The sequence below is a fragment of the Hyla sarda genome, chromosome 9, assembly GCF_029499605.1.
Source record: "Hyla sarda isolate aHylSar1 chromosome 9, aHylSar1.hap1, whole genome shotgun sequence".
NCBI lineage: Eukaryota > Metazoa > Chordata > Amphibia > Anura > Hylidae > Hyla > Hyla sarda.
This window is the reverse complement of record NC_079197.1, coordinates 31,588,319-31,611,573: the sequence shown is the minus strand read 5'-3', so window position 1 is coordinate 31,611,573 and position 23,255 is coordinate 31,588,319. Positions and strand designations below refer to the sequence as shown.

General features: G+C 41.5%; 1 protein-coding gene across 1 annotated transcript in view; it reads left to right on the top strand.

Annotated features, from left to right (window-relative positions):
• OLFML2A (olfactomedin like 2A) overlaps positions 1 to 23,255 on the top strand; it is a 109,771-nt gene that overhangs the window by 33,262 nt on the left and 53,254 nt on the right. The window contains exon 2 of the mRNA XM_056540025.1: positions 15,468 to 15,731. Within this exon, the coding sequence (XP_056396000.1) occupies positions 15,468 to 15,731 (264 nt within the window). The remainder of the gene's footprint in view (positions 1 to 15,467; positions 15,732 to 23,255) is intronic.

The window sequence follows — 23,255 nt, the reverse complement described above, 5'->3', positions numbered from 1 at the left end:
TATACATGTGAGTCTTAATGGGATGTGATTTTAAACAGCAAAGTACTATTAGAAGAACTCATTGTTTATAGTCAAGGAAAAAACATCAGCAAACTTAGCTGGCCCTAGTCCTGTTCCGCTCTGTCTAGTCCTTCGACTTTTATCTTCTTCCTTGGGGAAGATTAGGGACCAGGCGAAGCCGAATAGGAGCTACGGGGGGACCAGGGTAAGATCAGTATAGATAATATTTTCAATTTTTTACCACTCGCAGCAGGATATTAATGTTTTAAGACATGCTGCAGTTGGCTAATGCTATGGTCTGCGCTCCAGCTGCCTGTGCTGGCCGTGAGCGCATTTCCGTGTCATCTACTGTTGCCGGCTGGGGTTCACATCATGGGACGTGCCCGCATGCGAATCCCAGCGCGTCACTCGCCCCGATCCTCTGCCACCTCCTCTCCTGCCTCTCACTTCTGGCGCGTGTGTCCCCGTTTCCTAGGGCACGCAGGCCTGAGATTTAAGATTTAAAGGGCCAGTACGCCCTTAATTATGTGTTCACCTGTGTCTCCTGTATAGGTTCCTACTCCTCCCCCACATGCCTGCCGGATCTTTGTTGCCTTGTGCCATTGAGAAAGTGTTACTGTGTTTTGTTTTGCCTTGCTTTGTTTCTGACCTCCTGCTACATTCCTGACCTTTATCCTGTGCCGCCTGCCTACTGACCTTCTGCTTCGTTCCTGACTGTGCACCAGTGCCGCCTGCCCAGACCGTCTGCTATCCTGACTACGAGTTGCTGTTCTCCTTCTGTACCTCGAATCTCTTCAGCCGCCTGTGTGGTCAAGTCGTGCCAGGAGTAGCGACCTGGGTGCCGCCTGCCTCAGCAAGTCCATCCCGCTTTGCGGCAGGCTCCGGTGAAAACCAGCGGCACCTTAGACTCTGCGACAGGCGCAGCAACTCTCTCAACTTTCAGCTATGATGCAACAACTTTTGGCCTTGCAACAGCAGCAGCACCCGCAACCTGTCCCACTCCCTCCTCCAGCTCCTGCAGTGTCTTCTGGCTCCCAGTTACATCTGCCATTACCCTCTAAATATGATGGTGATTTCAAGTTATGCAGAGGCTTCGTTACACATGCATTTGGAGCTCATGTCTGAACAGTTTCCGACAGAACGTGCTAAGGTGACCTTTGTTATTAGCCTACTGTCTGGAAAAGCCCTGGCCTGGGCTACACCCCTTTGGGACTGCGGTGATCCGGTAGCTTCCAACTTCATAGCTTTTCTGGCAGAATTTTGCTGGGTCTTTGAGGAACCCGCACATGCCTCTTCTGCTGAGACGGCTTTGCTGAACCTATGTCAAGGGAATTCTTCCGTTGGTGACTATGTGGTTCAATTCCGCACTCTAGCTTCAGAACTAGCATGGAATGATGAGGCCTTGTGTGCCAAATTCAAAAAAAGGTCTGTCTAGCGGGATTAAAGATGCCCTTGCTGCACGTGATCCTCCTTCTTCTCTGACTGAACTTATCAACCTGGCCACACGTATTGATGTGCGTTTTGCTCAAAGGCAGGGAGAACTGTGCTTAGGGAGGGAACCTGCCCGAACACGGAGATATTCTCGCCTGGCACACGTGTTTCAACGTCAACCTCTACAGTTTCCTGCGCCTCTTGCTGAAGAGGCTATGCAAGTGGATCATTCCCGTCTTACACAACAGGAGAGATCATGACGATGCAGTGAGACAATTTGTGCTTGTATTGTGCTAGCCCGGAACACTTCCTCAAAGACTGTTCTGTTCGCCCACAGTATCCGGGAAAACGCTCGCACCTAGGGCACGTAGGAGAGGTGTCCCTAGGTGTGCATACCACCTCTCCTCGCTTGACCATTTCTGTACAAGTCTTCACTTCTGCCAAGTCTTCCTTCAGCGCTACAGCATTTTTGGATTCAATAGTCAGGTGACTATTGATGCTTCTTTGGTCCACAAATACCATCTTCCTGTTACTCGACTTGCCAAGCATCTCCTCTGTGAAGGGACAAAATTTTGACTGTAAGGTGCTATTTCGTACTGAGCCTTTCACGCAAGTGGGTATCTTGCATAAAGAAGAGATTGAATTCTATGTACTGTAATCACTGTACTTCTGAGCTTCTTCTTGGTCTTCATTGGCTCCGACATCACTCTCAGCAACTAGATTGGAGAACTGGAAAAATTATTTGCTGGGAATGTTCTGTCAAAATGTTTGTCTCAGTCCAGTCCAGCCTAAAGTTGTTTCTCGTCCTCCTCCTTTGCCTGGTCTGCCTTCATCTTACCAAAACTTCTCTGATGTGTTCTGAATGAAGCAGGCTGAGTCTCTACCTCCACATTGTCCTTACGATTTGCCCTATAGATTTACTGCCTGGAACCACTTCTCCTCATGGAAGAATTTACCCGTTATCGGTTCCTGAGACCAAAGCCATGGCAGAGTATATCCAGGAGAACCTCCAAAAGGGATTTATCCGTAAGTCCTCTTCTCCTGCTGGAGCAGGTTTCTTCTTTGTAGGGAAGAAGGATGGCTCACTCCGTCCATGTATTGACTACAGGGGACTCAACAAAATCTGGGTCAAAAAAAGTTATCCACTTCCTCTTATCTCTGAACTTTTTGACCATATCCAAGGAGCCAAGGTCTTCACCAAGTTGGACTTGCGAGGAGCATATAATCTCATTCGTATCCATGAGGGAGATGAATGGAAAACGGCCTTTAACACTCATGATTGACATTTTGAGTATCTCGTGATGGCCTTCGTGCTTGGCAATGCTCCTGCCATTTTTCAGGAATTTGTCAATTACATTTTCCGAGATCTTCTCTACACCTGTGTTGTCGTATACCTAGATGACATCTTGATCTTCTCTACCAACTTAGAAGCGCATCAAACTCATGTTCATCAGGTTCTTCACTGCCTTCGGAAGAATCATCTTTATGCCAAACTGGAGAAATGTCTATTCGAGAAATCAAGTCTCCCATTTCTCGGCTACATTGTTTCTCATCAAGGCCTGCAGATGGATCCAGATAAATTGTCTGCGGTATTGGATTGGCCTCGTCCTTCTGGCCTACAGGCTATTCAATGCTTTCTGGGATTCACTAATTACTATCGTCAATTTATCCCACATTTCTCTTCTTTGGTTGCCCCGATTGTGGCTCTCATTAAAATGGGCTCTAATCCAAAGTCATGGCCTCCTGAGGCTGAACAGGCCTTCACCCATTTAAAGTCTGCATTTTCCTCTGCTCCCGTGCTTTCTAGACCTTATACGAAGAAGCCCTTCGCTTTGGAGGTTGATGCCTCTTCTGTTGGAGCCGGTGCCGTTCTGACCCAGAGAAATGCCAAGGGCAAGACTGTAACTTGTGGTTTCTTTTCCAAGACTTTCTCTCCTGCTGAAAGGAACTACTCCATTGGAGATCAAGGACTCCTTGCCATTAAGCTTGCCTTAGAGGAATGGTGACATTTATTGGAAGGGTCTTCTCATCTGGTCAGCATCTACACAGACCATAAGAATCTTCTGTACTTGCAGTCTGCTCAGCGAATGAATCCTCGCCAGGCAAGGTGGTCTTTGTTCTTTTCTAGATTCAATTTCTACATTCATTTCCGTGCAGCTAACAAGAACATCAGAGCTGATGCTCTCTCCAGGTCCTCTGACGTCATAGGGTTGGACTCCACACCAAGGCATATTATTCCTCCAGATCGCTTGATTTCTGTCGCTCCTGACGAAATTCAGCAAGTGCCTCCTGGAAGATCCTTTGTACCCGCCAGTTTGAAACGCACGGTACTGAAGTGGGGTCATTCTTCTCTGTTGGCAGGTCATCCTGGTGTACGTAAGACTTTACTCCTTATTTCTCAGCATTACTGGTGGCCGCATCTTGAATGTGATGTGTTTGATTTTGTCCATTCCTGTGAAACTTGTGCCCATGACAAAACTTCTCGGCAGCAACCAGCTGGACTCTTGTAGCCTTTGCCCATTTCAGAGACTCCCTGGTCTCACATCGCTATGGACTTTATCACCGATCTGCCTCCTTCCCGGAATAACATGGTCATTTGGGTTGTGGTCGATCGGTTTTCCAAAATGGCACATTTCATCCCTCTTCCTGGCCTCCCATCTGCTCCACAGCTGGCTAAGTATTTATTGCTCCATATTTTTTTCATCTACATGGTCTTCCACAGCATATCGTTTCGGATTGAGGAGTTCAGTTTGTTTGAAAATTCTGGCGAGCTCTTTGTACCCATCTGGAAATCAATTTGGACTTCTCCTCTGCCTACCACCCTCAGTCCAATGGTCAGGTGGAGAGGTTAAATAACATTTTAGAGACTTATCTTCATCATTTTGTTTCAGCTCGCCAGAACGATTGGGTCGATCTTCTCTCTTGGGCAGAGTTCTCATATAATCATAAGGATTCTGAATCTACAAGGTCTTCATTTTTTGTTGTTTATGGACTCCATCTCCATTTCCCTCTTCCAGTCTCTTCCGGTGTGCCAGCTGTTGATGAGCTTGTTCGGGACTTCTCTACCATTTGGCTACAACTCGACAATATCTTTCTCAAGCCTCCACACGTATGAAGGCACAAGCTGATAAGAGTAGAAGATCCCTTCCGTCCTTTTCTCCTGGTGACAAGGTTTGGCTTTCCTCCAAATGTATTTGGTTCAAGATACCCTGCTACAAGCTCGCTCCTTGCTATCTTGGTCCCTTCCAAGTGTTACAAAAAATATATCCTGTCTCTTACAAACTCTGTTTACCTGCTACATTGTGTATTCCTAATTCTTTCCAGGTTTCTCTCCTCAATCCTCTTGTCATAAACAGTTTTTCACAAAAGCATCTTGTCCCCATGCCAGTCTCCGACTCTTTTCATGTCTTTAAGGTCAAAGAGGTTCTTATCACCAAGACCGTTAGAGGTAAACAATTTTTCTTGGCTGACTGGGAAGGTTATGGTCCTAAGTAGAGATCTTGGGAGCCGGAGGAGAATATCCTGAAACGTGACCTTCTCAGGAAATTTCTGAACCGAAAAAGGACGGGGAGACCAAGGGGGGGGGGGGGGGGTACTGTTACAGTCTATGCTCTTGCCACCTGTGCTGGGCATGAGCGCATTTCCCTGTCATCTACTGCTGCTAGCGAGGCTGCGGTTCACATCACGGGATGCGCCCGCATGCGAATCCCAGCCCGTTACTCACCCTGGTTCTCCATCTCTTCTCCTGCCTCTCACCTCCTGCGCGTGTCTCCCAGGGCGTGTGCTGGAGCTTTAAGATTTAAAGGGCCAGTACACCCTTAATTAGGTGTTCACCTGTGTCTCCTCTATAAGTTCCTGCTCCTCCCCCACATCTCTGCTGGATCTTTGTTGCCTTGTGCCATTGAGAAAGCGTTACTGTGTTTTTCCTTGCCTTCTTTCTGACCTCCTGCTACGTTACTGACCTTGCTCCTGTGCCGCCTGCCTACTGACCTCCTGCTTCGTTGCTGACCACGCACCAGTGCCGCCTGCCCAGAACTTCTGCAATCCTGACTACGAGTTGCTGTTCTCCTTCTGTACCTCGAATCTCCTCAGCTGCCTGTGTGGTCAAGTCGTGCCAGGGGTAGCGATCTGGGTGCTGCCTAAGAAAGTCCATCCCGCTTTGCGGCGGGCTCAAAACCAGTGAAAACCAGCGGCACCTTAGACTCCACTCCCTGGTATGGCCAGCATTATCTGCCACACAGGTCCAGCGGGTCTACTACCCAGAGTGTTCCTGTCTACTGAACAGTGATACAGTGTTACAACTGATCCTATTGTCATTTTCTGTTTAGTTTTTTGAGTGCTGAAGGGTGTATGGCCTGGAGTTTTCTGTTTACTTACATCATGTTTGGGAATATTTGTAACTATGCATTGGATTTTCAGGTATTAATAAACCAATCTTTTCTAGATCAGTCAACAGTGCAAAATATAGCCTGCTCGTAGATGGTTTCCGGTTAGCAACATTGGCCCAGAGTTACTGTTGCTTTGCTTGAGTGGTAGTGTATTTATTATATGATAACTTTGATGCGGAGTGTCTGATCTTGGTAACATGCTGCGTGTTAGGATCTTGTTTATAACTTTTTCAAAGTGGTATATGCTGCGACAGAATAAAGAGCCATAATCTGTTGGTTTCTTTCCATAAATCTGCACAGAGCGACAACCTGCCCCCTAAAAAGAGACCTCTAAATGGCACACAGAAATAGTAAATATGGCAGAAAGCCTGTGTGCCACAAAAACAGCCCTGAACAAGTAGAAAAGGGTGGTACTGACCCATCTGGGCCATTGTTTCTACACTACTACATTAGAAGATTTCACATAAAGGATAATACTTTACAGCATTATTTAGCATAGAATCCCTTTAACTCTGGGAGATTGAGACGTCCACCTCACCCTTGGGAAAACAGAAGATCTTCTACTAATAGTATAATGGCTCAGGGAGATTATGGCTCTTAACCTGTTTATTTTCAGCATTGTTGGATTCTGGTTGAAGTGGATAAAAGTTTTTCATCAAGAGCAAACATGATCTCTCGGTTTTGAAACCTGTTGTATACCATGACCCAGGTTACACAATGCTGCACAATGCATACCACAGATTTTCACAGAAAAGCAAACCTATTTTACAGCTAATATTTGTCAATGCTTTAGACTTGTCAAAACCTGCACTGGCAAAGCCCTAGCTTGGTAAATGGAGGCATCCTGTGGGCAGGACAGCTGCTGCTAGGAAAAGAATATGAGGGCATGACAAGGTTAAAAGAATATTATTGCCATGACCTCTACTGTTATTATAGCTATTAGGCTATCTCAGGAGGCCATCGCATTATCACTTCCCTAGTAGGCTTATTTAACAACATAATAAAATGAGGATTGTCAGGGATGAATTCATGCAATGTCAATGTGAATGTGCAATATCCATTACGTACCAAGGGGGTTTCTGTAATTCTGATAAGTTACCCTGCATCTCATCTTAATGAGTTAAGCCTCTTTGAAGGTCATTCAGACTTATACAAGCTGCGTATTCTGGGTGGAATTTACATGTTCTGGACTTCCAAAGCTGCAAATATGTCTTCTTCTAGCAGGTCCCTACATGTGTTTTGTCTTACAGCTTTACCAACCTCAAATTCAGATAAAGAGGATCACTGGTGACTAGAAATGTGCCTGAATGATGTTTAGAGCAGAAAGAGATGAACTTTCTAGTAAAATTAACTCTGGTTTAGTTAATGGAATTGACTCATCCTGAAAACCTTTCCCATATGTCGTATTAAAATTAAATGGGTTTTATGGAGGGTAGGTCTCCTACTCTGTTCCCCCTCCCAGAGAAGAGGTCACTAACAAGAAGAAGCACTTACTCCGGCATACCTGGTCTATCAATGTACTGAAGTGGGTGCATGTAGTACTACATTTCCCCTGAAGTGGCCGCTGCAGTGGAAATGAGAAACTAACGCTACTGTAGCTCAGGAGCAAGTTCTAATAGGATCAGCTGATCACCATGGCAGCTCTTATATTAAACTGTTTTTGTTAAATTGGTTTGTGATGAGACCGCCCCTTTAAATAGGGTTTCAGCTTGCATAATAGATCTTCTTGGCACTATGGTCAGAGTTTTCTGTTATTTTCAATTTCCAGCCATTGATTTCAATGGAGGGATAAAATAAATACTCATGTGTTATTGAAATAGAGGGTTTTCCATAACCTGCATGAAGCATACATAGGTTTTATGATAATAAACATTATTGTCCTCTGTCTAATAAATGATTATAAATTGGTAAATATTTTCTCTTCAGGCTCCAGCACTGATCACGACTGCAACTCCCCGCTGCTTTCAGCATACTGGAGGCAGGAACCACACCATTACTAGTGTGGCTCACGAATATTCGCAATGCAAATTTTATTCGCGAATATCGCATATTGGCGAATTCTCGAATATTGGAGAATATTCGCCATTATGAATATTCTTTTTTTTTTTCACAGTACACATCACAGTGATCATCCGTCTCTGCTTCCAGCTTGTGTGGTGTAAAGAAGGCTCTAATACTACTGTGTGAGACTGCCGTGCGAATTTTCGCATATGCAAATTTTTGTATATACTAATTTTCGCATATGCTAATTTAGCAAATATATGACGAATATTCGTCCATATATTCGCGAAATATCACAAATTTGAATATGGCCTATGCCGCTCAACACTAACCATTACCAGGGCCATCAGCCTTGTTGCTAGCACAGTGGATAAACCAATCACTTCATCAGGGCACTAAGCCTTGGCATCTCATACTTCTCCTGGTTTGGACCTTGGGCCATACCTTGTTAACCCCTTCACTGCTGGTAATGTCAGAGGCATGGACAGGGCTCCACGTCCCTCCCCCTGCCATTACATGTTTGATGTAATATTTTACTACCTTTTCTGTGATCTTTCATGTGTTCCTTCTGCTTCTAATGCAAGTTGTCTACTATGTTGTCTTTTTTTTCCCCCCACATCCTGTCTGGTGTACATCATGTAACAAACTTCCTGTTCCTGCTGTACACTCTAGCTGGAAATTCAGCTAACTTTATATCCCTCTGACTATGGTAGACGGTAAGGCTCATGTAGTAATGGGTGGAGTTATAGTCCACAAAGTATAAAAGTCTAGTGGTCTAGCTGTATACAATATCCTTGCAAGCCCAAGTACATAGACTCAGACTCAGACAGACAGACAGACATTTTAAATGGTTGAAAAGCCAACTATCCCTTTTAATTGGTTTTATTTTTAGGTTATAGTGAAGTGATTTTGTAAATAGCTTGAGATGCTGAGTCACTGTTTCTGAATGGAAAAAATAGGAGGTGGGGAATGATTCATGTAAACAGAGAAAAAGTGTGGAATTATTATTTTTTTGGCAAAATACTTCTTTCTTAATGCTAGATTATGAATAAGTGATCACTACCGAGGGCTTAATGGAGTAAACATCTGCTAGTAATAACCGTGTTCTGGCTCCTTATTCTGTAGCTGTATCATTATGTAGAGTGAATGTGAAATAGCGAGTAGGAAAAATCAGCAGCACTCACCTTTAAGTTTCAATGCTTTTATTCACACACACAATACAAAATAAGCCCAAGCGCAGAGAGGAGTGCGATCAGCATGAGCTGACTGAGCAAAAGATGACGATGGCTGTTTCATGGTTACCATCCAGCCTTAGATATGTCACATTCAAGTGCCGATTGTGGACCTTGATCATTGTGTTCCTGTTACATTGCACTGGATCCTCTACTCTTCTTTTTTTTTTTTTTTTTTTTATGTGTTTTATTACTGTGTTGGTGTGGACTGGTTGTAACCCACATTTTGGTAGTGCCACCACCCATTTTTCTGCTTGTTCATAATTGTAACATAGACTACTGCTGGAAAAATATAAGTATACATATTTATTCACAGTCCAAGCCACATTAACAGGCATATACTTTACTAATATGCAGAGTCCATTCCTCCCTTTTCTTATCCTAGCCCACACCAACCCTTTGACTCGATTGACAGCCCTAATGAGAGCGATGATAGCCAGCACAGGAGCTGTCAATGAGAAGAGAATGAACATGAGACATCCTACCCAATGGTCACTCTGAAAAATGTGGGTCTCCATTCTAAAAGGGGATAAATGTCAGATTGCAGGGAACCCCCACGATCTCCTGCCTGGCACCCTGGCTCTCTACATGAATGAAGCTGTGTCAACCATGCCACTAACATGCCCCCTCCATGTATATGGGAGAGCCAGAGATACAGTGTTTGTGTATTGTGTATCTCTGGTGTAGTGTCATATTTTGTGTTTTGCCATGGAATGTGTTACATGACTCAGCACTTTCCAGAGCTGGACTAAGGCTGCTTTATTGGCTGACACACGCACACCAGCCCCCTACCATTTGTTCTTGGGGGGGAAGGGGAGGGGTGTGCGCGTGTCACGTGACCACCTATACTGTGTGTGTAACACCGTTCTCTTCAGTGTGTCTTTTGCTCCCACAGCATTCATTTATCTCTGCTTCTCCCCCACAAGCACGATCCCCATAGCGGGGAATGAATGCTGTGGGAGCCAAACACACACTGAACGGTGTTACACACACAGTATAGGTGGTCACATGACACGCGCACACCCCTCCTCATCCCCCGAAGAACCAATGGTAGAGGGCGGGTGTGGGTGTGTCAGCCAATAAAGCAGCCTTAGTCCAGCAGTGGAAAGTGCTGAGTCATGTAACACATTCCATGGCAAAACACAAAATATGACACTACACCGGCTCTCCCATAGAGATGCATGTAGGGGGAGTGTAATCCACCGCTTTGTGCCATGGTCGACACAGCTTGCTTCATGCAGAGAGACGACATTTATCCCCTATCCTGTTTCCTGTTGTAAGGAGAGAGTTTTTTTTTTTGTCTTTTGACTGGACTACTCCTTTTAAGGTCCGTGCTTGATAAATCTATGCCTGTATGGCTTTTACATGTAGTTTTTTTTTGGAGTGTAATTTTAAAACATCTGTTTTACACTTCAAAGAAGCATTCATTTAAAAAAAAAAAATTTACCACATAATTGCCTTGAACCCAATTGTAAAACACCTGACCGTTCACATGTGGTTTAATTTTACGCCCGTAATTATACCAGCTGTAAAAGTGCATAGTGCTTGTTTTGGGCCTTTTTACAACCCAAAAAAATATATTGAAAAAATAATTTTTATTCTCCCATTATTGCATAAAAAACTAAAACCTGATTTGCCCAAATGGCTGTAAAATAGCCAAAAGCTCCATAACACTATGCAAAACTAAAATGTGCAGAAAATGCTCCAAAAAAACAACAAGAAACATTTAGAGAAAAAAAAAATCTGACTCAATTTGCTTGTAAAATTATTTCTGAACCACAAAATACATGGTGTGAACATAGCCTCTCTGCAACAATATCTCTGACAGACCTTTTAAAGTCATATTACAAAGACTTAATAATTTAGTTTTTTGTTTGTTTTTTTGTATTCTTCTCAATGCAACTTGGATGATTGTCTTGAAAAACATGTTAGAATGTGTGAATACTTTTCCCAGTGCTTCCCAACCAGGGTACCTCCAGCCTCCAAAATTACAACTCCTATCATGCTGGTAGTTGTAGTTTTGCAACAGCTGGAGGCACCCTGGTTGGAAAACAGTGACTTCACTGACTTGGATGCAACAGACTTCAGTTAAAGGGGTATTCCAGGCAAAACTGGCTCCGGAAAGTTAAACATATTTGTAAATGACTTCTATTAAAAAAATCTTAATCCTTCCAATAGTTATTAGCTTTTGAAGTTTTCTGTCTAACTGCTCAATGATGATGTCACGTCCCGGGAGCTGTGCATGGGAGAATATCCCCATAGGAACTGCACAGCTCCCGGGACGTGAGTCATCAGAGAGCAGTTAGACAGAATACAACAACTCAACTTCAGAAGCTAATAACTATTGGAAGGATTAAGATTTTTTAATAGAAGTAATTTACAAATCTGTTTAACTTTCTGGAGCCAGTTGATATATAAAAAAAAGTTTTGGCCTGGAATACCCCTTTAAAGTAATATACCCATGGTCTCTATGATCACAACTTTTAGGTCGGTTATTACAACCATTGACATGTTTCACAGATCTGTAGCATTGTATGTTGAGTCTGGTTTCAAGTAACAATGGTCCAGAAAAGACCATTGTATGTTGTATATTGTAACCTGAGGCCATTGTAAGTTACGGAAACACTGTACTATGATGTATCTTGTAATAAGCAATGCACTTGTGTATCACGTGACCTCCAACAGATTTTCTTCTAAAGGTTCCCATTAACTTACTGCAAGCTGAGTTCCTGAAAACCATGAGAAAGTCATAAAACACATTATTCTACAAAGAATAGTCTTTATATGAACTGGAATAACTCTTTAAATCTGAAATGTATAGAACCTAAAATGTACGGTATGTACAGCCCCATTTTTCCCCCTATGTGTTTATGAAGCCCGAAGCCAGGAAAATAATTCTAACCAAACAGAGCGGAAAAAACCTGACAACGCGATGGTTACTGATTAAATATGAAGCATTGAGAATTGATTTTGTTTAGAGGATGAACAAGTTGAGAATTGTGCAGCAAGTTGGCACAATACAAATCGTGCCATTGTCCGGCATAGACTGGATTCTAGACACTCATTACTTGTCTGTCCTTCAACATGGACGCAGCTGCCAGTCGGCTTCATGCTACGTACTAATTGGTCAAAAATTGGGACTAAATGACTGTACTGACAGAATTCATGCACAATGGTGTCTGGCAAAGGGTTCTCTATATAGTTAAAAAAAAAAAATGGGACACGCTTATCACAAGTTTGTATTGTTCAAGCAATTTTGTCAATTTTTCAGCTAATACTTTCGTTGAATTGGTCCTATGGGAAAATAGAATCGTGAACAGATGTAAATGAACAGAGCAGTAGACTTGCCTTTAAAGGGGTACTCCGGTGAAAAACTTAATTTTTTTAAATCAACTGGTGCCAGAAAGTTAAACAGATTTGTAAATGACTTCTATTAAAAAATCTAAATCCTTCCAGTATTTATTGGCTGCTGAATACTGCAGAGGAAATGGTTGGAACACAGAGCTCTCTGCTGACATCATGACCCCAGTGCTCTCTGCTGACATCTCTGTCCATTTTAAGAACTGTCCAGAGTAGAAGAAAATCCCCATAGCAAACACATGTTGCATGAGAGCACTGTACTCATGATGTCAGCAGAGAGCTCTGTGTTCCAAAAAAGAAAAAAAATATCCTCTGTAGTATTCAGCAGCTAATAAGTACTGGAAAGATTAAGATTTTTTTTTTAATAGAAGTCATTTACTAATCTGTTTAACTTTCTGCCACCAGTGATTTAAAAAAAAAAAAAAGTTTTCCACCGGAGTACCCCTTTAAAGCTTTCCTCCACCGATGGTCCAGGATCTGTGTTTTATAATTCTCAACATTTGCCCTAAGGTTATCGCAATCTGGAGACGTTTTTGCCAGAAGTCCCATGCAAGTCTAGAAGACTTCCGGCAACACTCCAGATCGCTATACTCTCGGGTCAAGTCTCAGAAGTTGCTAGGAATTTTTAACTCCTATCTGGGACCATCAGTGGAGGTACACTTTAACTTTTTTCAGCAAAAGGGATTCTACAGCACCAGGGAACAAAGAAATATGAAGGGGGGCACGAAGAGTCCAGACAAGGAAGAGTATCTCCAGTCTTTCCAAGGTGAATGTAAAATTCTAAATTTATTCATGACAGCAACACAGCGGGTAAAACACAGAACAGGTGAATGCTGACTCTCTTTACTGATGGGTTAAAGGGGTACTCCGGTGAAAAACTTATATATTTTTTTTTTAAATCAACTGGTGCCAGAAAGTTAAACAGATTTGTAAATTACTTCTATTAAAAAATCTTAATCCTTCCTATACTAATTAGCTGCTGAATACTACAGTGGAAATTCTTTTCTTTTTGAAACACAGAGCTCTCTGCTGACATCACGAGCACAGTGCTCTCTGCTGACATCTCTGTCCATTTTAAAAACTGTCCAGAACAGCATATGTTTACTATGGGGATTTCCTTTTACTCTGGACAGTTCCTAAAATGGACAAATATGTCAGCTCTGTGTTTCAAACGGAAAAGAATTTCCACTGTAGTATTCAGCGGCTAATAAGTACAGGAAGGATTAAGATTTTTGAATAGAAGTAATTTACAAATCTGTTTAAAGGGGTACTCTGGTGGAAAACTTTTTTTTTTTAAATGAACGGGTGCTAGAAAGTTAAACAGATTTGTAAATTACTTCTATTAAAAAATCTTAATCCTTTTGGTACTTTTTAGCAGCTGTATGCTACAGAGGAAATTCTTTACTTTTTGAATTTCTTTTCTGTGTTGTCCACAGTGCTCTCTGCTGACACCTCTGTCCGTTTCAGGAACTGTCCAGAGTAGCATAGGTTTGCTATGGGGATTTTCTCCTGCTCTGGACAGTTCCGGATACGGGCATCAGGTGTCAGCAGAGAGCACTGTGGACAACACAAAAAAGAAATTCAAAAAATTAAAGATTTTCCTCTGTAGCAAACAGCTGCTAAAAAGTACTGAAAGGATTAAGATTTTTCACCGGAGTACCCCTTTAATAGCATAAATAAGGTTTGCATTTTATACTCTCCTTGGAATCACTGGAGATCCTGTTCCTTGTTCCTTTGATATGGTGTAACCCCAAATCCCAGGGTGGGATTTTTTGAATTGTGTTTTTAGATCCATGGAAATTGAAGACATACATTGGGACCTTTGTATGGATCCCGTACATGGACCAAAGTATACAGGGACCTCTAGTACAGCTATGGTCCCTGCTTTGGGAATGCTTACTCCTCTCATGGCTTACACTTAAGGTAGCATTGTTCTTAACGCTACTATTTCCTATACCGTATTTTTCGCCCTATAGGACGCACCGGCGTATAAGACGCACCCAATTTATAGGTGCAAAATCTAAAAAAAATAAAGATTCTGCACCCAATGGTGGTCTTCAACCTGCGGACCTCCAGATGTTGCAAAACTACAACTCCCAGCATGCCCGGACAGCCGTTGGCTGTCCGGGCATGCTGGGAGTTGTAGTTTTGCAACATCTGGAGGTCCGCAGGTTGAAGACCACTGGTATAGGAGGTAGTACTCACGTGTCCCCGCCCCTCCGGACCCGTCACCGCTGCCCTGGATGTCGCTCCATCGCTGTCGCCGCGTCCCTGTGGTGTCCCCGACGCTCCGGATCGTGATTGGTGATGTCCTGTATTAGCGGCGGGTCCCGGCCATTGATGGTCGCAAGTATTCGCCGTATAAGACGCACCAACTCCCCCCCCCACAGTTTTGGGGAAGAAAAAGTGCGTCGTATACGGCGAAAAATACGGTACTTATCATCACCATTATATTCTGAAGTTTAGAGATTGTCTGTCCTCATTTGACAATTTCCTTCATTAAATGGGTTATCCAGGAAAAAACTTTTTTATATATATCAACTGGCTCCAGAAAGTTAAACAGATTTGTAAATTACTTCTATTAAAAAATCTTAATCCTTTCAGTACTTATGAGCTTCTGAAGTTAAGGTTGTTCTTTTCTGTCTAAGTGCTCTCTGATGACACGTGTCTCGGGAACTGCCCAGTTTAGAAGCAAATCCCCATAGCAAACCTCTTCTAAACTGAGCGGTTCCCGAGACACGTGTCATCAGAGAGCACTTAGACAGAAAAGAACAACCTTAACTTCAGAAGCTCATAAGTACTGAAAGGATTAAGATTTTTTAATAGAAGTAATTTACAAATCTGTTTAACTTTCTGGAGCCAGTTGATATATATATAAAAAAGTTTTTTCCTGGAATACCCCTTTAACCTATTGGTAGGTTTTTGGAGCCAGATTATATGAAGGATACCCACATAAATGATATAATGCATTGTAGTATATAATATGACAGCTACTATGCCTATTTTACGGTGTTCTTATAAAAAATGCTTAATTTGTAATATTTTTGTTTTCCAGATTTTTGGGGATGTAGACCATGTAAGGATGATTTCAGAAGGCTCGGACTGTCGCTGTAAATGTATCATGAGACCCCTAAGTAAAGAGGCTTGTGCCCGTATCAAAGATGGCGATATGCGTGTAGAGGACTATTATACAGTGGAAACAGTCAGCTCAGGGTCAGATTGCAAGTGTTCCTGTACTGCTCCACCATCTTCTCTTAATCCCTGTGAAAATGAATGGAAAATGGAGAAAATGAAGAAACAGGCTCCGGAACTATTCAAGGTATCTTATAATATTATTGGCCTAGATTTATCAAACTGTGTGAGAGAAAAAGTGGAGGGATTTCCCCACAGCAACCAATCACAGCTCAGCTTTCACTTTACCTCAGCTTGTTAGCTGAGTTGTGATTGGTTGCTGGGGAAAAATCCCTCCACTTTTTCTCTCACACAGTTTGATAAATCTGGGCCATTGTCCCTATGTGTACAGGGATAAACATGACATAAAGTCAACCTATGGGGCCCATGGACAGGTGAACCCAGCTTTCATGTGTTGTACCCTTTCTTAAAAATTGTTTAAACCTGGACAGGTGAATGAGCACCTGATGTTCCCAATTCTCATGTTTACTATGGAAACCCGTCTTCTCCATGTAGCTTTTTTTTTCTTCTCTATTTGGCTTTTTACTGATGTATAATAAAATGAGATGATTAAAAGTCCGTATGGGGAAACAATTTTGACAATCTTCCCTGCAGATTTACGCACTAGGCAAGTAGATGAGATTGTAAAACTTGAATTCACTTGCGGAATAAATATTCAGAAATATTTGGAAATTCTCTGCCCCTAAAGAAAGCATTGGGATGCGAGGATTTGCCAGACTGTCGATAAACTGGGTGGTATACGGAATTGCAGACACTAGAGTTTGGGGATAGGATCCTTTCATGCGGATCAAAAGATAGTTACCCCCTTAAGAAATGTTTTCAAGTTTAAAAGAAACAAAAAAGCCAAAATAATAATAATTCAAATTGACTTCCTTTTCCCATTTTTCCAATAAAAAAAGCTAAAATTCAACAAAAACGATTAACATAATAGATATCCCCATGTGAAAATACTAACTATTAAATATCAATAGACAGACAAGGAGAGCGCTCCTAGTGTGATAGCGTAATGTAAAAGAAAAGATAATAGACAAGAAAACTTGCTCACCAAGTATAGTTGTACTGCGACCAAGTACAACTATGGTGAAGGCGTGAAGTGACCCTGCAACGGGCGAAGAGCGGCAGCTGCTCCTGGACACACAGGCGAAGAAATTAAGCGGATCCCTCCAGGGAACAAACCAGGATAGAGGCAGCGCACAGGACTTCAAGGGTAAAAAGGTTTATTTACCCGGCATGCAACGCGTTTCGCTGGATAACCAGCTTCATCAGGCATGTGTAGGGTGGAGATACATAGGGTATTTATACACAACAGTTAACCCGCACATTGCTGGAATAAAAGCAATAGGCAGGAGCCCATAAAACACACATATAAAAAATAGTAAAATACAAAAATATATAAAAATAAATAGATAACAAAATTATATATATCTCACATACCCAACTAGAAAAATTGGATATGTATATACATAAAATATAAAATATGTCAATAAATTTGTAATATATTTATAATATGATATGATAATAGAAGGCAAGTCAAGTCACACAGCGTTCTCAATCATCTCATTTAAACCACCAGGGAAAAGGGAACCAAGTTAAAAAATCCAGTATGATTCTCTATTAATTAGCCTTTGGAAACGATTTTTTATAATAGATGGTATGACTTCAATGATTTTTAATTTAAGACAGTCAAAATTCCCGGAGTGTATTTGACATATGTGTCGTGAGACACTGTGTAGCATGAATTGTCTTCCCACATTAGAACAATGTTTATTCATGCGGGACCGCACTGTCTGAACAGTGCGGCCCACATACTGCAAACCGCAAATACAAGATAAAAGGTAAACCGCATAGCTGCTTTCGCAATCATGCGTTCCCTTAATCCGAAATACATTTTTCGAAATATTTCGAAAAATGTATTTCGGATTAAGGGAACGCATGATTGCGAAAGCAGCTATGCGGTTTTTTATATTTTATATACGGTATTTTATATTTTATATTTTATGTATATACATATCCAATTTTTCTAGTTGGGTATGTGAGATATATATAATTTTGTTATCTATTTATTTTTATATATTTTTGTATTTTACTATTTTTTATATGTGTGTTTTATGGGCTCCTGCCTATTGCTTTTATTCCAGCAATGTGCGGGTTAACTTGTGTATAAATACCCTATGTATCTCCACCCTCAACATGCCTGATGAAGCTGGTTATCCAGCGAAACGCGTTGCATGCCGGGTAAATAAACCTTTTTACCCTTGAAGTCCTGTGCGCTGCCTCTATCCTGGTTTGTTTTCCCTGGAGGGATCCGCTTAACTATTAAATATGGCATTTTGTCCTGCTCAGTGGACGCTGTATAAAAAAAAAAAAAAAAAAAAAAAAACATAAAAAGTTTCAGAAATACTATTTCGTTATCACATGTAAAAACTAAAAACATGGATAAAAAAAAGCAACCAAAATGCTATCAATAAAATTGCTGGCTGTGTTGCTACAGCTTCATGGCTGGCAAAAAAAAAGTTTAAGAATATTTTTTTAAGTAGCAAAAAAATAACAAAAACTCTTTTTTTTTTTTTTTTATTTGACCCCCACAAACATTTAAAATATGATAAAATAAATGGTTCTGTTAAAAATCGTCCACATGAAACACGAGCCCCCTTACAGCTCTGTTGATAGAAAAACTTAACATATATAATATATATATATATATATATATATATATATATATATATATATATATGGATCTTAGAAGGCATTTTTAAGGGGGTTACATTCAATGTTTCAGTGATAAAAGTTGCCACCATTCCACCGCAAAATTCTGATGTAAAACACAGAAAATTCCACTTCGTGTGGAACGAACCTCATAGATACAGAGAAACATCAATTAAGAAAATGAACACTAAAATCAAACATAAAAAGCCAAGGGAATGAATTGGCTCACCTGTTTTTTTCCATTTATTTATTGTTTTACCTATTTATTTTTTTTGCCTTGACAAATAACTTATATAGATGAGGTGGATAATAAATGGGGAATTTCTTGGGAAACCTCAGGTAACCTCCTTGCTCAGGAAGTGTGTGTGGGGGGGGGGGGGGGGTTGTTGGTCACAACCGTCTATATTTTCATTCACTGTCTGTGAGATATCAGGCCATTAGGGTCTAGTTTGTGATGTCTATGTATAATGTAGAGCCGCCATCCCAGACGGGACCCTAATAACCTCAGTTTTTCACAGACATGTCTGTAAAAGAAAGAACAATGAGTTGAGAGTCTTGGATGTAATGAAGTCATTGCCAAGCAACCATAGAATGCCATCTGTATACAGTCAATGCTCTATGAAAGGGAATGCATTCCATCAAAGGGTTTAATGAACCCTGGTCTTCTGGGCATATACAAAGTCTACTGAACTTATCCTCAGAACAAGTAGACTCTGCACTGTCCAATAGACTACTATACTACTTGACATAGGAGTATTGGTATAGAGGGTGCTAAGGTAGCCATAGCCCCTAGACCAGTTTGCATAAGGAGGCCTTTAGGCCCATTTGCCACAGTAATATATATATATATATATATATATATATATATAATATATATATATATATATATATATACAGGTCAGGGACCCTGTTACAGATTTTAAAAGTGGGCTCAGGCGTCTTAACATATATGCCTGCTCCTGTTATAACACATGAAATAAAGAATGATTGACTACATGGGTGCCTGATACTGGGTTACAACCTATATGGCCATCAATATATTGATTCCCATAGCATGCCTATGGAGATTTAAATGCACGTAGAGTTTGGAAGAGGATGTGCAAAAAAGCAGAAGAATATTTGCCTTTAGTAGTTGTCAGATGGCATAAGATGCCTAGATTACCGGAAATGGAGAAATGGGTTATTAAAAGACTGTACACAGGAATACTACTCCTATTAGTGGGATATGATCATATACTTGTGGTATTATACTGGAAAATCCTAATCGATAGCAGCTCCAGGCGTTGTCTGTGAAGGATGAGTTCTGTATATTTTTACCAGCTAATTATATCCCTATCACAGGAAGTCATGGGAAAATGTCTGAGCCGCGGGATGGTCGCTTTATCCCATGCAACTGAGACATTTCTATTTTCTATGAAAACTCCCTAAGGCTTCCCTTATTTTCTCACTGAGCCAGGACTCTAAACACTACAGTGACTTATTTAAATGAAACTGGGTCTAATGTTTAGCATATGATCTCCGGTTAGCTTTCCCATCATGTCTTCTCTTCTAGATATACTAAAAGTGAGGTAAATTATAGTAACCTTCTATAGACAAAGACTGACAAATGGTGGCCACTTTTTTCTCTATATTTTGCCAATTTACTATAGTCTGGCACGGTGGATGTCAACTCAACACGTGAGGGCTCAAATATGGCCCCTTAAAAAAGGTAGTCTCAAAGTTGAAATGTATCCCCCTAAAAGTATCCCCAAATGATACTTTGGTTTTGTTGTGTTTTTTGCTGTTTCGACCTTTTTTTTCCCCCATGGTATTTACTAATTTACTCCGCTTTCGCATGCTTTAAAGTGTAGGGTTTTCTTCCCAGAAAATTCACATGATTTTCAGAGTGGTTTTTAGAAAAGACAAGTGATTTTGGTTGAATTGTAGGGAACACGCCCCTTTTCCTGAAAACCACGCCCATTTTGTCATTATTTCTTTTTTTTTCACTCTGAGAGATTCTGATTTTGTCGGTTTTTTTCCTGTCGCACATTGGCCCTCATTTACTGTTGTAAACCCGACATGTTTTGTTGGGTTGTGCGCCAGACTCTGTCTGCGCCAGAATTGAAAAACCCGACCAACTCTCCATTTTACTGAGAACCTGAAAAGGGGGCGTGTCTGTTGGGAAAAGGGGGCGTGGTGATGGAAAAGAAACCACAGAAAATGTGGTGGATTTGAGCTGAGTAAAACCCCACTGATCAGAGCATGTGTAAAAAAAAAAAATAATAAAAAAAGAATTGGGGGAAAAGTGCAAACTGTAGGAAAATCTTAGTAAATACAGTGGAATTTTTTTTTAGGGAATTTAAAACCCACAAAGAAACCTACACTTCATTCTTAGTAAATAAGGGCCATTCTGTCGCATGGTCCATGTGAGAGAAGTTAGGCGCAAAACCCGACAAAAAGAGTAGGAATCCTGTTAGGAAATGAGGGCCCTTGTGTACGGAGCCAATGCTTCATTTCAGTGCTTGGCAATGTTCAGAAGCTCCATAGAGAATGAGTGCAGGGCTGGCCATGCATGTGCGTTTGGTTCTAAGGATTAGTGGGGGGTCCCAGCGGTCAAACCCTGCTAATCAGCATGTTATCCCCTTTCTATTTTTGAGTGTGATACATAAAATAGACAAAGACATCCTGGGGGATGATCATATAAAAATGTTCTATTTAGTTGTTAGTATAGATATCAAGGGAGGAAATCCATTGCTGCATATAGATTGAATGAACGTACACCTACGATTTTAGAATTTGTAGATGGTACTGTATAAATAGTATGAATACTGGCATGCAATTAGACGTTGGGGTTTACCAAAATGTATTCTCAGCTGAAGAAAAAGTTATATTTTAGGATTACTCCTTCAAGAAAAAGGTTAGTGTATTTTGCACAATTGACGTCACTGCCACAACCCTCGTGATGTCGTGTCACGCCCCCCTCCATTCATGTCTATTGGAGGGGGCGTGTTGGCCGACACGCCCCCTCCCATAGACATGAATGGAGGGGGACGTGGCGTGACATCACAAGGGGCATGGCCGTGACGTTACAATCACTGCCGCAGGAACCTGGCATTTGTTTCGAACGTCGGGTGCTGTGGGAGATCGCGGGGGGCCCCTGCAGCGGGACCCCCACAATCAGACCTCTTATCCCCTATCCTTTGGATAGGGGATAAGATGTCTATCAGTGGAGTACCCTTTTAGGTCTAGAGTAGAGTCCAGAATGTGCACCACTACTATTAGACAAGACAAAAATCAGCCAAAAAAAAGAAAGATGCCAAAATAATGAATGGCACTACTGGGTACTACACGCGTCCTAAGCAACCACTAAAGTGTGCCACCTAATGGAAAAAATAAATGTGGCACTGGCACATGCTTATCCTTAGTATTTCGAATAGCTCAGATTGTAGCACTTTTGGATCATCATCTGGCCCATCCAGCTGTTGCCTCACCCTTGCCATCCAATGTGGCTGGTAGCAGGGAGAAGCCCCTTGTGGCTGCTCTTCTATATATTCCAAAAACAACACTCGGGTGACTGAAGTCCTTTCAGGGTAAGCAGACTGGATTTTAAAGGACATGTTGTCCCCCCTTGACCCCTGTCTCCTGTATTCCAGTCGCCATCTACCATTTAAAAGCTGCTTTATATCTCTGTCAATAAACTAAATAGCACTGAAGTTAACTTAACAATTAAGATAATGGAAAAGCCATAAAGGTGACTGTATATTGCTGATTGATCTCCCAGTATTGAGCAACCATTCAAGCGACTGGACTCGGTTTCCATTAAGGGATCGATATAGCGCTGAATTATTAGTGTTTGACGGCTACTCCATATTATTTACTGGCAATTACAAATCTGTAGCTCAATCCCCTTAGGATTCATTGAAGAGCTAATATCCGGTAAGTTACTGAGTTTTCTGCCTGGTCATGCTTTTTGGGAACTGATTTATTCAATGAATCCTCATTCCACAGGACGGCTTCCCATATGTAATACATTCATTAAGATTGATTGATAAAAATGTCTTATGTATACGCAATTGCAATATGCATAATATAGTAATTCGTATAAAGGAGTTGTCCACCATTATAAAGAAGCAGTGCCACTCCTGTCCATGGTCTCTACCTGGTATTACAACTCCTCATTCAAGTGAATGGGGCCACAAAAATAAAAAAATTAAACAGTCTTTACTCTTCTTATCCCGAAGAAGCCCATTAATATAATTGTCCTGAAGTTTATTCCTAGCTTACTTTTGTGGTGAGTTGGGGTGTTGCTATAGTGTAGCAGGGTCTGGTGGTATTAACCCTGTGGGGTAAGGTGTTATTAACCCCGGATTATTCGTGACGCCAGGATGTGGTTATTTCGGTATACTAACCGCCGTCAACCAACCCAAGAAACGGTCTCCAATAAAGGAATGTCCACAGCAGGAATTATGCAAGAACTGGAACTTTTACTTGTAATTCTTAAACGGTCTTTACAGTTATGCAGATTCTCTAGAGGCAACCGGGACACAGGATACCTTGAAGGCTTGCTGGGACTTGTAGTATTGAGAATATCTATGCAGGCCACTGTGCTACTGATACTATTCTTGAGTTGAGTAGTAGTCACTAGAATTGTAGATAGAGCTTGATAACTCACGTTTTGAAGTGGCTGCAGGTTCTTTAGGCTTTGGCCTAGATGAGATGAATTTAGTAGTATATGCTGATTGTGCTTGTCTGAAATCCAGGAGATAAGAGAGAGAGAGAGAGAGAGAGAGAGAGAGAGAGAGAGAGAGAGAGAGAGAGAGTCTAGAGACTACAGCCCCTTATATACTAAGGAGGCTGGACTAAAGCCCATTGGTTGCAAAGCCTGTGTCTCCTGTACCCATGGTACTCTGGGTAGTGTCACATGACAGTGGTTCACATGACTAACCTCTATACATTTGTACAACTT